General features: G+C 41.1%; 1 protein-coding gene across 1 annotated transcript in view; it reads right to left on the reverse strand.

Annotated features, from left to right (window-relative positions):
* Positions 1–2,996, reverse strand: part of GUCY2F (guanylate cyclase 2F, retinal) — a 97,784-nt gene extending 94,788 nt beyond the window's left edge. The window contains exon 1 of the mRNA XM_068962828.1: positions 2,267–2,996. Within this exon, the coding sequence (XP_068818929.1) occupies positions 2,267–2,996 (730 nt within the window). The remainder of the gene's footprint in view (positions 1–2,266) is intronic.
* Between the last annotated feature and the right edge of the window lie 13,353 nt (positions 2,997–16,349).

Raw genomic sequence — 16,349 nt, forward strand, 5'->3', positions numbered from 1 at the left:
ACTCTTGGCTACTGCACACCGAACTGCCAGAGGTCATACTCAGACCACAGATCAACCAATGGCTCAGTTTCCCTGCATCCACTCCCAACCTACCCACATTCTGATTCATGTTGCTGAGGTCCCAGCATGCCTCATCTGAATCTGCCTATGTTTTGTCAGAAACCCAGGGTAAAATCCTTGCAAGCACAGCTTTGTCTTCACTCACTTTGTCTTTCTGAGTCCTTATTGCACTTTCTGTTGCTTCTCTCCCTATTCAGGGTCTTCCTTTGCTCCATAACCACATACCGTCCTCTCTAGGTTTCCTGGATCCCACCTCCATTCTGCCCCCATCTACTCTCTCACCCCCATCTTAAAATTTTCATTCCCTTAGTGAGCTGATCCACACTGTTATACAGAAAACAATCTGATTAAACAAAGTCATATTAAGAAAAAATACCTGGTAACTTAAAGTGGGGAAAGTTTATTTGCATTTTCATGAACTTGAAGCAATGGTTCTTGACTCTAGCTTTATTTTGCAAGCACCTGGGAAGCTACTTAAAGTATCTTTGCTGGGCCCTCAACCACCAGAACATCAGGATATCCAGAGGTGGTACTCTGGCTCTACTCATTTTGAATAGATGTCCAGGTATTTCCAGTGTGCAACCGAAGTGAGAACCATTGACCTAAGGGAACCAGTTTCTAATAGCAGGGCAATAATAAGCGTATTTGCTACCTCCCTGCCTCAAAAGAGTTGTGGGTGCTGAGCACTCAATCCTGACTTCTCTCAGTCTGAAAACCCAAAGAGCTTTGGGGCCTGGATTTATTTAACATTTCATGGTAGGGAACAAAATGTCATTTTAAAGAGTATACTATTTAGAATGGGTGGGATGTGAAATGCTCATGGAATGTAAACTTGCAGGAGACACTGGGCTTCATGAGGATTTGTAACATATTATAAAGTTATGATATTAAATATGTTAGCTTGTTTCTGGCATGACTCCTCCCTGGAAATGGTTTTATATCTTTGAAAATAATTTTGTGCTCTACTTTGAAAGTATCAGGCTCTATTATGAAGTAATCAGAGCCACACTGATTGCTTAACATTTATAGGATCTTGTAGACTGGAGCTAGAAGCAGACTACTGTAGTTCCTGGAACTAAATATTCTTGCCCTCATCCTCCCAAAATGATCATAATTAAGGTCCAATACTGGAGACACTCAAAACTTAAACTGAGCTTCTGGGTTATAGGCCAGCCCCAAGCTGGACCATTCTCTAACAAGTGCATTGTTATGTTAAGGAAATGACTGGGACCAGGACTAATCCTAGAAGTAATCAGTTTGACAAGTAGTTTCTGAGCTATCTGTCTTAAAGTGATGGAATGACTGCAATAGAGGATGAGCAGTGTTCCCACAAATCACTGCTACTTTCCAGAAAAAGGTAAGGTAGAGATTAAACAATTAGAATAGAAAAAAAAAATCAAGACCCAGTGTCACAAGGGCTTGCAGTAAGTATATGTAAAACACATCCATCTGATTTAAGAGGACCAGGAATTATCCTCCCCTTCCCCAAAATGCACCCAACTCGCCCTCAGTCAGTGGGTCAGTCCTCTGCTTCACAGTTGCTCCATGGTCTCTGCAAGAATCAGCTTTGAACAGAAAAATTCTCTTGGAAGGGGAATGGTTACAATTTGGGTAGGTTTCTCACTTTAATATGCTTTCTTTTATCAGCCAGGTCCCTCCATATCAGCTCATTGTATGCTGCAGAGAGAGAAAAACCCTGTTTTCAAGGACTTGAAAGCAAGAAGGGGTGGGTGTGCATTTTGGAGTCCAGAGAAGACACATTGTAAGTTAGAGGTGATGACCCAGGGGCACTGGGCACCTATAAGGGAAAGTACCCAGAAGGGAATCAAAGGTAAATCTCACTTCAGTGACTAGACTGGACAAAAATAAAGCTCTAAGAACACCCCTTCTCGGCTGATCTGAAACTGCCAAGGTCCTAAGAGCATGGAGGGTGTGTGGCCACGGCTGCTCTTGATGCTCTTTCAGCCCCACTGAGGCGCTGAAAGAGGCACTGGCACCCAAGGGCATTTGAATCACAGAGGTCTTTGTACTTGGACTCAGTTCATAAAATAGGCTCTGTTGAAGCAGGACAGTCTTGGGGCCTGAGTGTCATTTAAAGGGGGCAAATGCATGAAGAACTGGGGAGTAATGTGCTATCCTAGGCTGTGAGGGTCAGAAACCTTTCACTGAAGCCACATTGAAAGCTGAGCCCCGAGAAAGCACTCACTGCGAATTCTATCTGCCTGGCGAATCTGCTGGAGAGCTTTCTGGATGCTTTGGCTGTCTTGTCCTGTGGTCAGGACGACCCCTACTGGTAGGCCGCGGCTCCGAAGAGCACTTGCAACTCGATAGGCTGTGTGCACCCAAATGTCTTCATCTGAGGAAATGACTCCAGCGTGAGCCCACTGGAAATATTTCATGACAGTTAGCAGCACCTGGATGGGAGAAGGGAGGGTCCGAGAAAAAGTCGGGTGGCTCTTTTTACTGTCTAATTCATAATTCACGCAAGCCCAAGAGAAAATCCCTTTGTCCCAGCTGTTTCCCAGGAGCGAGGCTGCCTCGCAGTAGCCAGGGTTGGCAGGTCCAATAAACCCTGAGGCCATCTGGTGGTGGGAAATGAAACTGGCGAGAGCTCTGGAAGCCTGGCAGTCTTCATTGAAAATCACATATTCAAGAGAGTGACCCAGGTCAAAGGCTGGGTCCTTGTTGATCCGCTCAGTGGCTAACTGAGCAGCAATCTCAGGCAGGGCCTTTGAGAACAATGGATCACAAGTCCAAGGGCCAACCACCCCTATCTTGTAGGGTGGTGCCCACACCTGCAGTGGGAGAGACATAAGGACCAAGAGCCACAAACACCACAGGAGCTTGAAAGATGCAAGGCCATGTTGTCCTCGCTGTCTTCCCAGAGTCACGAACGAGAGCATAAGGTGGGAGAAAGGCCAGGGTCCCAAGAACATAGCCCTCCTGCTTCCAGCAGGCTAATGAAGAAATACTGCAAGGTGATTCTGTTGTTCCGAGACGGACAGTGGGGTGTCCAAGTGCCTGTCAATCAGAAGAAAAGGTATATTACTCCCATTATTCCTGAAGCTTCTGGAAATAAAAATTATGAAAGGAATGTGTGTGTTAGTTGCTCAGTCGTGTCCAGCCTTTTGCGACCCATGGACTGCAGCCCGCCAGGCTCCTCTGTCCATGGGATTTTTCAGGCAAGAATACTGGAGTGGGTTGCCATTTCCTCCTCCAGGGCATCTTCCCAACCCAGGAATCGATCCCGTGTCTCCTGTGTCTCTTGCATTGCAGGCCAATTCTTTACCCGCTGAGCCATGAAAAGAATGGCAGTCCCTAAACTGTAAGTTTCCCTCCCCGACCCTGATCAAACTCTTCCTGTTCCTGTAGTTCTTGTAATCCTTATCTCAGGAGATGACACCTCCATCTATACTTGCTCTGGTCAGAAACCTGGCAATCAGCTGAGATTCTTTCTTCTTCTGCCTCTCACTCAATCCATCCCCAATTACTGTTGATTCAACTTCAGCAATAGCTGCTCATCTCATAGGATTACATAAGGATTACATGGATTAAAACATACAGCAAATGCTTTTAACATTTAATATTTTAACATAACACATCATTGATGTTATTTTAGTGATATTATTACTACTAGAGTTTCAAGTATGTCCATTTTTCTTGACCACACTGCCCTCTTGGGGCCAGATGCAGATGTTAATAGATAATGGCAAAGCAGAGTAAAACGTGCTATGATTGAAGTAGCCCAGACAGAGGAAGATAGAGAGGGTCATCTAAGCCCAAATTTCAGGGGAGCAGAACAGGGACTGCCATTCCTTTCATGGCTCAGTGGGTAAAGAATCCTCCTGCAATGCAAGAGACACAGGAGACACGGGCTCGATTCCTGGGTTGGGAAGATCCCCTGGAGGAGGGCATGGCAACCCACTCCAGTATTCTTGCCTGGAGAATCCCATGGACAGAGGAGCCTGGCGGGCTGCAGTCCATGGGTCGCAAAGGGCTGGACATGACTGAGCAACTAACACACCCAGAAGAGGGAGGAGGAGGGAAGTCTCTCTGAGTTGAGCTTCAAAGAAAAGTTAGCTAGGTGAATGGGGTTGCCAGGGGGTTGGTGCTAAGAGCCTTCCAGGAAGAAGCAACAATATGCAGTAAGGGCCAGAGGTGGAAAAAGGAAAAGGATATATTGATATTAGATTCTCAGAATTCCAAGACATTTGTTCTGCTCAGGTCTGTGGTGTCAACCAAGGCAGGGGCCAGATCACCAAGAGTCCTATATATCATTTATAAGCTTTTAGATTTAATCATATAGATAATAGCTTTAAGCAGAGAAATGGTATAATAAGATTCCTATTTTTTAAAGATTACTCAAATAACAGGGCAGAGAATGGGTTGAAAGGGGGCAAGGAGCCCGGTTTTGAAGCTATTGTAGTAATCCATATGAGAAAAGATGGCAGAGATTTCCCTGGTGGTCCAGTGGTTAAGAATCTGCTTGCCAATGCAGGGGATGCACATTTGATTCCTGGTTGGGGAAATAAGATAGCACATTTCTCAGGGCTATGGAGCCCACATGCCACAACTAGAGACTAGCTGGTGTGCCACAACGAAGATCCCGCATGCCTCAATTAAGACCCAATGCAGCCAAATAAATAACTATTTTTTAAGCCTTAAAAAATATCACTCACCTAGAGCCAGACATTCTGGAATGCGAAGTCAAGTGGGGCTTAGGAAGCATCACTACAAACAAAGCTAGTGGAGGTGATGGAATTCCAGCTGAACTATTTCAAATCCTGAAAGATGATGCTGTGAAAGTGCTGCACTCAATATGCCACCAAATTTGGAAAACTCAGCAGTGGCCACAGGACTGGAAAAGGTCAGTTTTCATTCCAATTCCAAAGAAAGGCAACACTAAAGAATGCTCAAATTACCGCACAATTGCACTCATCTCACTCGCTAGCAAAATAATGCTCAAAATTCTCCAAGCCATACTTCAATAATACTTGAACCATGAACATCCAGATGTTCAAGCTGGTTTCAGAAAAGGCAGGCAGAGGAACCAGAGATCAAATTACCAACGTCTGCTGGATCATGAAGAAAGGAAGAGAGTTCCAGAAAAACATCTATTTCTGCTTTATTGACTATGCCAAAGCCTTTGACTGTGTAGATCACAATAAACTGTGGAAAATTCTGAAAGAGATGGGAATACCAGACCACCTGACCTGCTCCTGAGAAATATGTATGCAAGTCAGGAAGCAACAGTTAGAACTGGACATGGAACAACAGACTGGTTCCCAATAGGAAAAGGAGTATGTCAAGGCTGTATATTGTCACCCTGCTTATTTAACTTCTATGCAGAGTACATCCTGAGAAATGCTGGGCTGGATGAAGCACAGGCTGGAATCAAGATTGCCAGGAGAAATATCAGTAACCTCAGATATGCAGATGACACCACCCTTATGGCAGAAAGTGAAAAACTAAAGAGCGTCTTGATGAAAGTGAAAGAGGAGAGTGAAAAACTTGGCTTAAAACTCAACATTCAGAAAACTAAGATCATGGCATCCAGTCCTATCACTTCATGGCAAATAAATGGGGAAACAGTGGAAACAGTGTCAGACTTTATTCTTTTGTGCTCCAAAATCACTGCAGATGATGACTGCAGCCATGAAATTAAAAGATGCTTATTCCTTGGAAGGAAAGTTATGACCAACCTAGACAGCATATTCAAAAGCAGAGACATTACTTTGCCAACAAAGGTCCGTCTAGTCAAGGCTATGGTTTTTCCAGTGGTAATGTATGGATGTGAGAGTTGGACTGTGAAGAAAGCTGAGCACTGAAGAATTGATGCTTTTGAACTGTGGTGTTGGAGAAGACTCTTGAGAGTCCCTTGGACTGCAAGGAGATCCAACCAGTCCATTCTAAAGGAGATCAGTCCTGGGTGTTCTTTGGAAGGACTGATGCTAAAGCTGAAACCCAATACTTTGGCCACCTCATGCGAAGAGTTGACTCATTGGGAAAGACTCTGATGCTGGGAGGGATTGGGGGCAGGAGGAGAAGGGGACGACAGAGGATGAGATGGCTGGATGGCATCACCGACTCAATGGACGTGAGTTTGAGTGAACTCTGGGAGTTGGTGACGGACAGGGAGGCCTGGCGTGCTGCGATTCATGGGGTCTCAAAGAGTTGGACACGACTGAGCGACTGAACTGAACTAAAGACATGGCAGTGTATAAGATCAACAAAAGAGAGTTGCAGAGTAAAGTAAGAAGTCAGAGGACAAAGCCCTGAGAACCCACAACACAAAGTTCAGACAGAGAAAAGGGAGGTCATAATGAAAACTTCCATGAACAGTATGGAGAAACAGCAAAGTCCAGGAGCTAGTGGTGTCTTACAATCCAAGGAAGATGACGCTTTCAGGATGAAAAGTGTTTATCACATCTCACATTCTGTTGAGAAGTCAGGTAAGCTAGAAAGGTATCTGTCTATTAGATTTGGATTCAGAGAGTAAGGCTGCAAGTGGAAGGACCCACAATGAGTCAAAAATGAATGGGAAATTTTTTATAATGTATTTTAAAATATTTATTTATTTTTATTTATTTGGCTGCTCCAGGCCTTAGCGTTGGCCCCAGGGATCATTGATCTTCATTAAGGCATGTGGAATCTTTCAGTTGCAGCACATGGGACCTTTTTAGTTGTGGCATATGCAATCCAGTTTCTTGACCAGGGATCAAACCTGGGCACCCTGCATTGGGAGCTTTGGAGTCTTAGCCACTGGACCACCAGGGAAGTCCCACTGAATGGGAATTAATGAAGTGGAGTCAGTAAATGTGGAGAACTCTTTCAACACAATGCATGCAAAGCCTTTCTCCATTTGACCCTTGTTTTTCTCTACACCCCATCTCCCTGTTCTCATCTGATGCTATAGTAATTTTTTTTACAGTTCTACAGACATGTATCACATAGTTTGTCAAGCATAGGATTTGGAAAATGCCATTTCTTCTGCCTGGAATGTCCTCCTCCTTCTTCCCATACTCCACTTTCAGATTCTCCTGATGAACCTTCTACCAGCAAAACCCAAATGCAGTGTTCACCACTCTGTTCAGCCTTAGTTAACACCCTCAGGTTGAGTTCATTTTTTTCCCACCTGTGCCTCATACTTACACCCATGAGGAAAGGTGTTCCTTTGATTTATAAACAGTCCCTATTTCTGGTCTATGTTGTGACAAGGATACTGAACTGTTTGATATCTCTGTATTTCAAGACCTCACACTTTCAACTATAAGGGGTGGGCAATGAGGGCAACTTTCTATGGGGAGCAGAGCCCTCCATAATGGGATTTCCTAGCGATCTTCTCCGTCTCCTTAATACCTAGCCAAAGCATAGTAGATACCAGATAAATGTTTGTGAAATCAATTAATAAAACATTAAATTTGGTCTAAGGTCAAGAATAGCCTCACTGGATATAAAAAGAAAAAGAATTACTTGCTTGGGAGTGACATTAATGAGGAAAATCCTTAGTGAATTATTAGTTCCAAACAAAGATCAAAATAATGGTATGACACTCTTCATGGCTAATAATCAGCACTGGTATGAACTGGGCAAACACAACTGGTTGCTTATTGCCAGCAACAATTCTGCCTGTGCTAGGTCTGTTGGTTATCATCTTGACTTTCATCCCTCATTTTATGAGAAAATTTGACTGTTCAAGAAACCAGCCAGAGGAACATCTGCTGGATCTTACAGACCTATCACAATAGTATGCTCCATCATCAGTGAGTAGGTGAAAGCTCATCAAAAGGACAGTCAAGAATGACAGTTGAGGAGATAGCTCGAAAAACAGCATGAACCAGGGGTATGTAGGTTTGAGGGGGAAACTTCCAACTTTGCTTTGGAGGTGGCAGAAAGGTAGTTCTGCACTGCTTATATGCATAAAGACATCAAATTTATTCCTAGACTTTCAAAAGTGATCTAGTGCAACCTTCTTCCCCTGAAATAGATGCATTCTGTGTGCTCTGGTGAAAGCATCTGGGTGAGATTTATGATGGACAAGGTGTTGAGATGGGGACTTAGCCTCCAAAGAGCTCTCAGTCTAGCACTACAAAGTGAGCTCTAGTCAGCAGCCACATACTGCTCTCTCCATCCTCCCCTGGCCCTGCTCCCTTATTTGGCATGACAAAACTTGGGAGCCAGGTCAGTCTAGAAGCAGACCCTTCTCTGGAGTAGCATGGGAGAGGTCCCTATTTTTGTACTGGGACAACGACACTGAGCTGTATGATCTGTCTTTTTAGGAACCTCGCTCTTTCAACCACTAGGATTCCGCAGAATGAAGGCCATTCTATATGGGGAGCAGAGCTCTGTTGACAGCAGCAGAGCCAGGAGGCCAATTAACTGCCTCTTCTTCCCCAAACATACCTAGTTTGATGGGTTATCTCCCAGAAGTTGTACATTTAAATCAGAAAATAGCACTAGGAGATAAAAGGCTAAGACTTACTGAGTTCTTGCTATGTATCAAACACTGGGCTAAATTCTGCATGTATTACCTTATTTTTAAAACTCAATATCCATCAACAGATTAATGGATAAAGAAGATGTAGTGTGTGTGTGATATATATACATACACATATATGTGTGTATACATATATGTAATGAAATACTACTCAGCCATAAAAAAGAATGAAATAATTTCATTTGCAGCAACATGGGTGCAACTAGCTGGAGGAGGAAATGGAACCCACTCCAGTATTCTTGCCTGGGAAATCCCATAGACAGAGGAGCCTGGTGGGTTATATATAGTCCATGGAATCACAAAAGAGCCAGATACAATTAAGTGACTAAGCACTCACACGTGGGAACAACTAGAGATGATCGTACTAAGAAAAGAAAGTCAGAAAGAAAGACAAACACCATATGGTATCACTTATATGTGGAATCTAAAGTATGCAAAAATGAACCTATCTAAAAAACAGAAACAGACTCACAGACATAGAGAACAGACTTGTGGTTGTCAAGAGGGTGGGTGGGGAGGAAAGGACAGGGAGTTTGGGGGTAGCAGATTTAAACTATTTTATATAGGATGGACAGGCAATAAGGTCCTACTACATAGCACATGGTACTATATTTAATATCCTGTGATAAACCATACTGGAAAAGAATATAAAAAAGAATGTATATATGTATACAACTGAGTCACTTTGCTGTACAACAGACATTGGTACAGCATTGTAAATAAACTATTCTTCAATGAAAAATAAAATTATGATAGTGATAACTAAGTAAAAATAAACAAAAAATAAAATCAACTCATCACAACCTTTTGAGGTTCAGTTCAGTTCAGTCGCTCAGTCGTGTCCGACTCTTTGCAACCCCATGAATCGCAGCACGCCAGGCCTCCCTGTCCATCACCATCTCCCAGAGTTCACTCAGACTCACGTCCATCGAGTCTGTGATGCCATCCCGCCATCTCATCCTCTGTTGTCCCCTTCTCCTCCTGCCCCCAATCCCTCCCAGCATCAGAGTCTTTTCCAATGAGTCAACTCTTCGCATGAGGTGGCCAAAGTACTGGACTTTCAGCTTTAGCATCATTCCTTCCAAAGAAATGCCAGGGTTGATCTCCTTCAGAATGGACTGGTTATTACCCTCATTTACAGATGACTGACTCGAAGGACGTGAATCTGAGTGAACTCCGGGAGTTGATGATGGACAGGGAGGCCTGGCGTGCTGCAATTCATGGGGTGGCAAAGAATCAGACATGACTGAGCGACTGAACTGAACTGACAGATGATGAAACTAAGGCTCAGAAAGGGTAACTTTCCTAAGAGCACATAGTACCAGGATGGGGATTTGTACCCCCAGTTGATCAAGCACTACCTGCCAACAGCCTCTAATTTATGAAATCACTGAGACCATACTTATTGTACCTTCTATGCTACCCAGATTGAACTTGAATGATTCATTGGTGGTTTTTTTAAAATCTCTTGTTCCCCTTGAAATAATAAATTATGTAATGAGAGGGACGGATGGAGTAAACTGGGAGGGATGAACAGAAATTTATCATCCAACCGGAAGAAATTTGCCACCGGTTTTCCAGCCAAACCTGGGGACCCCTCACTCAGGGTGCAGTATTGCACAACTGGGGGAATGGGTCTCCAATCACACTGTACTCTATATGAAGCTAATACTAGTCTTTAAGAGTGGAAGTCTTGGGAGTATGACCTTTGGCACATTAGTTCTTCTTAACTGCCTCATCTACAAAATAAGAGGTAAATTTAATGCCTTTGAGGTAAGGGATTAAATAAGATAGAATGTTGAGCATGCAGCTGTCCTTCAGTAAATACTGGTTCTTCCTTGCTGTTTGGGAAGAGGACTGCATTAGGAATTGGAAGACGTGGATCCTTAACCCAGGACTGCCACTGACTCACCATATGACACTGAAGATATCATTACCCCTTCTAGGTTTCTCTTTTACTCCTTCAGTTGAACTAGAGGCTCTTCAAGTCCTTTTCTTCTCTGACCTACATTGATCCTGGGATTCTGTACTTCTTCCAAGCAGTACTTGGAAGAGGTTTTCTAAACCTCTGCACTATTAAACTGCTTTCTGAATTCATTCAACATTCCCTAGGCTTTGCTGTTCTAATTAGATTTTGCTGAAGTGTTTAGCACTTGCTTCTGTCTGGCAGATCCAGTTCCTGATCATTTTAAATTTTGGTCTAGAATCCTCTATCAAGTACTTACAATGTGAAGTTCCCCCCACCCTTGCTGGAGTTATGCCACACTGAAAATCTGGACTCCTAGAACCATTCACTATCATATCATCATTATGAGGAAGGATACATTGAGAATCTGGTTTGTCCTAGGCATGTGTGAGTGCTCCGTGGCTCAGTAGTGTCTGACTCTTTGTGACCTAATGGACTGTAGTCTGCCAGGCTCCTTTGTCCATGGACTTTTCCAGGCAAGAATAGTGGAGAAGGTTTGCCATTTTCTCCTCCAGGGGATCTTCCCAACCCAGGGATTGAATCCATGTCTCTTGTGTCTCCTGCATCAGCAGGAGGATTCTATGCCACTGTGCCACCTGGCAAGCCAGGCCTGTAGCTACAAGAAAAAAAAGTGGGAGCATATAAGGCTTAGCCAAGAAATTTTACCAGGAAAAGAAACTATACACACATCAGGAGGAAACGGGCAATAATGTCCATCAACATGGTTCTATGTAAAGTCAAATTTGTAAGTTCCCTGCTTGTTTTTGCTCACTATGGTATCTCCAGGGCCGTGCCCAGCCTGAAACATTATAGGTATTCAGTAAATATTTGTTGAATAAAATAGTGAAGAGGAGACATGGAGTACAAGTAAAATGTTTTATATTACCATGTTCTTGAAAAGGCTCTATTTTAGACTTTGGTTAGGAACGACCTTTGGCAAATTATCCAGTAAGCAAAGTTTGTGTTCAAACTTCCAGTTGGACTTTTCTTTGCTCCCTCTATTAATGGAGAGGAAAAGCAACTCTACAGAAAGAAACTCTTTAAGTGATTTTTCACTGATATGTAAAATAATATTTGATACTTTCCCCTTCTCCTCCCCAACAAATGGTGTTTGTTTTTAAACATGGGGTGGGGAGAAGTTTATGACAAAGGAATTAATCTATAATATTATCGTTTCAATTTCAAGCATCAGTAGCAGGTAGGCAAAGGGGGATGGGCCACTATTTGAATAGAAAAATAAAGGGAGTTTTGGCACTTCTCAGATCAAAGTGATTAGCTGTCTATTCTAGTTATAAGGTTGGCATTTTTAAGTTATAAATCAGGTCATTCCACCTAAGCAGACTGCTTACCCATTCCAAGTTCTAAAAAGTTTGTTTTTCAAAAGCACTTTAAAGATTTATATATCATGATCAAATTAGATTTATCCCTGGGATGTAAGGATGGTTGAAATTCATAAATCAATAAATATGATACTGCATGAACAAAATGAAGGATTAAAATCACATTATCATCTCAATAAAAGCAGAAAAAGCATTAGCCAAAATTCAACACCCTTTCATGATAAAAACTCTCAACAAAATAGGTAGAGAAGGAAGGTACCTCGAAACAATAAAGGCCATATATAATAAGCTCACAGTTCACATCATACTCAAGGGTAAAAAACTAAAAGCTTTTCTTCTAGATCATAAACAGGACAGGGATGCCCTTTCTTACCACTCCTATTCAACTTAGTACTGGAAGTCCTAGCCAGAGCAATTAGGCAAGAAAAAGAAATAAAAGACATCAAAATTGGAAATGAAGAAGTAAAGTTATCCCAGTTCCTAGGTTACTTGACCTTATACACAGAAAACCCTAATGACTCAAAATAAACAAAAACCCCACCTATTAGAACTTAAAAGTGAACTCAAAAAAGTTGCAGGAATAAAATCAACATGCAAAAATTAGTCACATTTCTATATACTAACAATGAACTATACAAAAAAGTAAATTTAAAATGCAATCCTATTTACAATAGCATCAAAAAATAATAAACTACTTAGGAATAAATTTGGCAAAGGAGGTGAAAGACTTTCACACTGAAAATTATAAGACAATGATGAAAGAAATTAAGGAATACTCTCAAATAAATGGAAAGATATGCCAGAAAATGGATTGGAAAAATTAATATTCTAAAGATGTCCTTACTACACAAAGCAATCTATAGATTCAGTATTATTCCCATCAAAATTCCAATATTTTTTATAGAAACAGAAAAATAATCCTAAAATTCATATTGAACCACAAAAAATCTGAATAGCCAAAGCAATCCTGATAAAGCTGGAAGTATCACACTCCTGATATCAAAATACATTACAAAGCTACAGTAATCAAAACAGTGTGGTGTTGGTGCAATGACAGACACATAGATCAATGGAGCAGAATAGAGAACATAGAAATAAACCCATGCATATAGAGTCAACTGATCTTTAGTAAGGGAGCCAAGAATACACTGTCCTCACTGTCCTGTGAGGAAAGGACAATTTTTTCAACAAATGATAGTGGGAAAACTGAAAAGGGATGAGTTGGATTCTTACTTTACACTATATACAAAAATTAACTTGAATGGATCAAAAATCTAAATATGTAAGAGCTAGAACTATTAAACTCCTAGAAGAAAACAAGCAGAAATCTTCCTGGCATTAGTCTTGGCAATGACTTCTTGGATTTGATGCCAACAGCACAGTAAACAAAAGCAAAAACAGAAAGTAGGACTACATCAAACGAAAAGCTCTGCACAGCAAAGGAAATAATCAACAGGATGAAAAGGCAACCTACAGAGTGGCAGAAAATATTTGCGAATTCTAAATCTGATAAGTGATTTATATTCAAAATATATAAGGAACTCCTACAACTCAACAGCAAATAATAATAATGTGATTTAAAAATGGGCAAGGGACATTAATAGATATTTCTCTGAATAAGACATACAAATGCTGTCTATGAATATAGACAGATGGTAGATGAAGAGGTGCTCAGTATTACTAATCATCAGGGAAATGCAACTCAAAACCTTAATGAGATACCCCTCACACTTGTCAAGATGGCTATTATTTTTTAAAAAGTGATATCAAATGTTGATAAGCAAGCAGAGAAATTGGAATCCTTGCATACTGTTGGTGGGAATGTAAAATGGTGTAGCAGCTGTGGAAGACAGTATGGACATTCCTCAAAACATTAAAAAAAGACCTACAGTATAATCTAGTAGTCCACCTTCAGGATATATATCTAACGAACTGAAACTAGGTTCTCAAAGAGATATCTGAACTCCCATGTTTGTTTCAGCATTATTCACAAGAGCCAAGATACAGAAACAACCTAAATGTACATCGATGGATAAATAGAAAAGAAAATGTGGTATATACATAAAATGGAATATTATTAAGCTTTAAAAAAAAAAGGAAATCCTGCCATATGCAATTACATGGATTAACCTGGAGGATATTATGCTAAGTGAAATAAGCCATGACAAATATTGCATAATTCTACTTATGTGAGCTATCTAACATAGTCAAATGCATTAAAGCAGAGAATAGAATAGTCGTTGCTGAGGGCTATGGAGAGAGGGAAATGGTGAATTGTTGTTCAATGAATATAAAGTTTCAGTTAATCAAGTTGAAAAAGATCTAGTGATTTACTGTACAACACAGTGCCTAAAGTTAACAGTATATATTTTGCACTGAAAAATTTGTTAAGAGAGTAGATCTCACGTTAAGTGTTCTTATAATAAAAATTTAAATTAAAATTTTGCTCTTTCTGTGTAGCATTTTTCAGTTTTACACATTTACAACATGGATCCTTCCTCAAAGCACATGTCAGAAAATACCTTTCTATTTGTATTTGTCTAGGTGTTGCCCTTTGTTAAACAACTTCCAAGCTAAAGATTTGTCCCTCCATTCTTCCTGGGCTCTGTTTCATGCCTTGGGTGGTATTTCTAACTCTTCTAGGACTCACTTGGAGACCAGAAAGTTCTGTGTTACTCTAGAATTTAGTCTTGATCCCTGATCCCAGAATTTTTCAGAAGTAAACTTAGTCTAAAAAACCACGTGGGAAGACAGAAAAGAGAGGAAGACAAGGAAGGTAGGAGGGAAGGGAAAAAAAGGAAGAGGGAGGGAGGGGTGAGAGAGGATACCCTAAGCCTTCTTCAGTGGGTTTAAAAACAAAAAGCTCTCATGTAAAATACACCGCCTTCACAACAAGCTTGCTGAAGCCTTCCTTCAGGTTAAAAGGAAATATGGATATAAATGAAAGTTTGAAGGTATGAAATTTTGAAAGTTGAATACTACTGACCCACAACTATTCTGGAGCTATTGCCCAGATAACACAGGTTTGAAGTCCTGCATGGAATCGGGCTTCCATGGAAAGTAACTAGAGCATAGGGATGCAACATTTTATTTCTGGTAGCTTTCATAATATGACGGGAAGCCCAATTTCACAAGGGAAATGACTGTTCTTTAAACCTGTACAAAGAAAGACTATGACAAATAGCTCTGAGGAAAATGGTTCCTCATCCTAGTTTGTCAAGCTGAAGACATCTATGAATGATTGATCTTTGCAGTTACAGCCTGAGTCAAGTTAACAGCTTGTGTAAGACAACATTGGAAAGAAATAAAAAAGAATCATGACAGAAACTAAATGAAAACTTGGATGAGAGCCTTTGAGCCCAAATCTTGATTTAAAGAGTCCTGAAAGCTCCTTTTCCAACCCTTTTCTCTCATTCTTTCTCCTCTTTCATTCTTTATTTTGTTTCTTTTCTCCCCCACTACTTATTGCTGTAAAACTGATGTATCTCAGTCAGAAGTCTGAGCTGCCAAGTGGGCTGTGTTTTTTCCCCACTACAATCTTTCTAATAAACAAGAGCTGTCAACTACTCACCATGTAATTCACTGCTCAAATGTCTTCAATTTACTGTCTGCACAGGCAAATCTCTGGCACGGCTACTCAGTGTGTCCATTTTGGTGCATCCTCTATGCATTCATAATCCTGCCAAGGACTCCAGTCTGTTGATAAATTCCATTAATGGGGTAAATAATTGAAAGGGATAGTAAACCGTTTTTAAAATTACTCTTCAGCATCCCTAGCCCAAGACTAGGATTAGGATTTAGAGACACTTCTAATCCTTTAAATTGATCCCACCTGTAGCAGAGTTGGTGCTGACCTAAATGCATTGACCCAGAGATTAACAAATAGTCCCCTGGATAAATTCGTCCTCAACAGACTACTTACTGCCTTCTTCTACCTTTCAAAGTTGGACTCATATACCCTCGGATTTTGCCTCTGAGTTCTTTGTTCTTCCTTTCTCCATTCTAATGATCACATATCACCCTTTGCCCAGGATGGCTTTAAATGCCAGAACATTCATCAGTTGTGATTCCAGTCCACGATATGAAAGGTTGCAGGCTGACTCCCTACAAAATTCAAAGTAGGTGAAGTTTGTCTCCTTCTTCTGTTCTCCTTGAATGCCTTCACTGCCTTTCCTTCCAAGAGAAACCCCCAACTCCCACCCCTCAACTCTGCACATACCCTCACCCTTTAAATCTATCCATTTTCCCTTAGCAATCTTCCTTGTCATGAGTGTCATTCATTCAGGGAACTGTTCTGGAATCCTAAGGTAAGAGCTGAGGTATTGGTGGCTAAAAATGACTTTTGTTAAATGATGACTACCACATGGCAGACATTAAAAAAACTAACGGGGTTTACTGAGACACAATTCACATACCATAAAATTCACTCCTTAAAAGCATACGATTTGGTGGCTTTGATATATATAACCACACAGCTGTATAACCA

Source organism: Capricornis sumatraensis, chromosome X, assembly GCF_032405125.1.
Source record: "Capricornis sumatraensis isolate serow.1 chromosome X, serow.2, whole genome shotgun sequence".
In the NCBI taxonomy this organism is placed as follows: domain Eukaryota; kingdom Metazoa; phylum Chordata; class Mammalia; order Artiodactyla; family Bovidae; genus Capricornis; species Capricornis sumatraensis.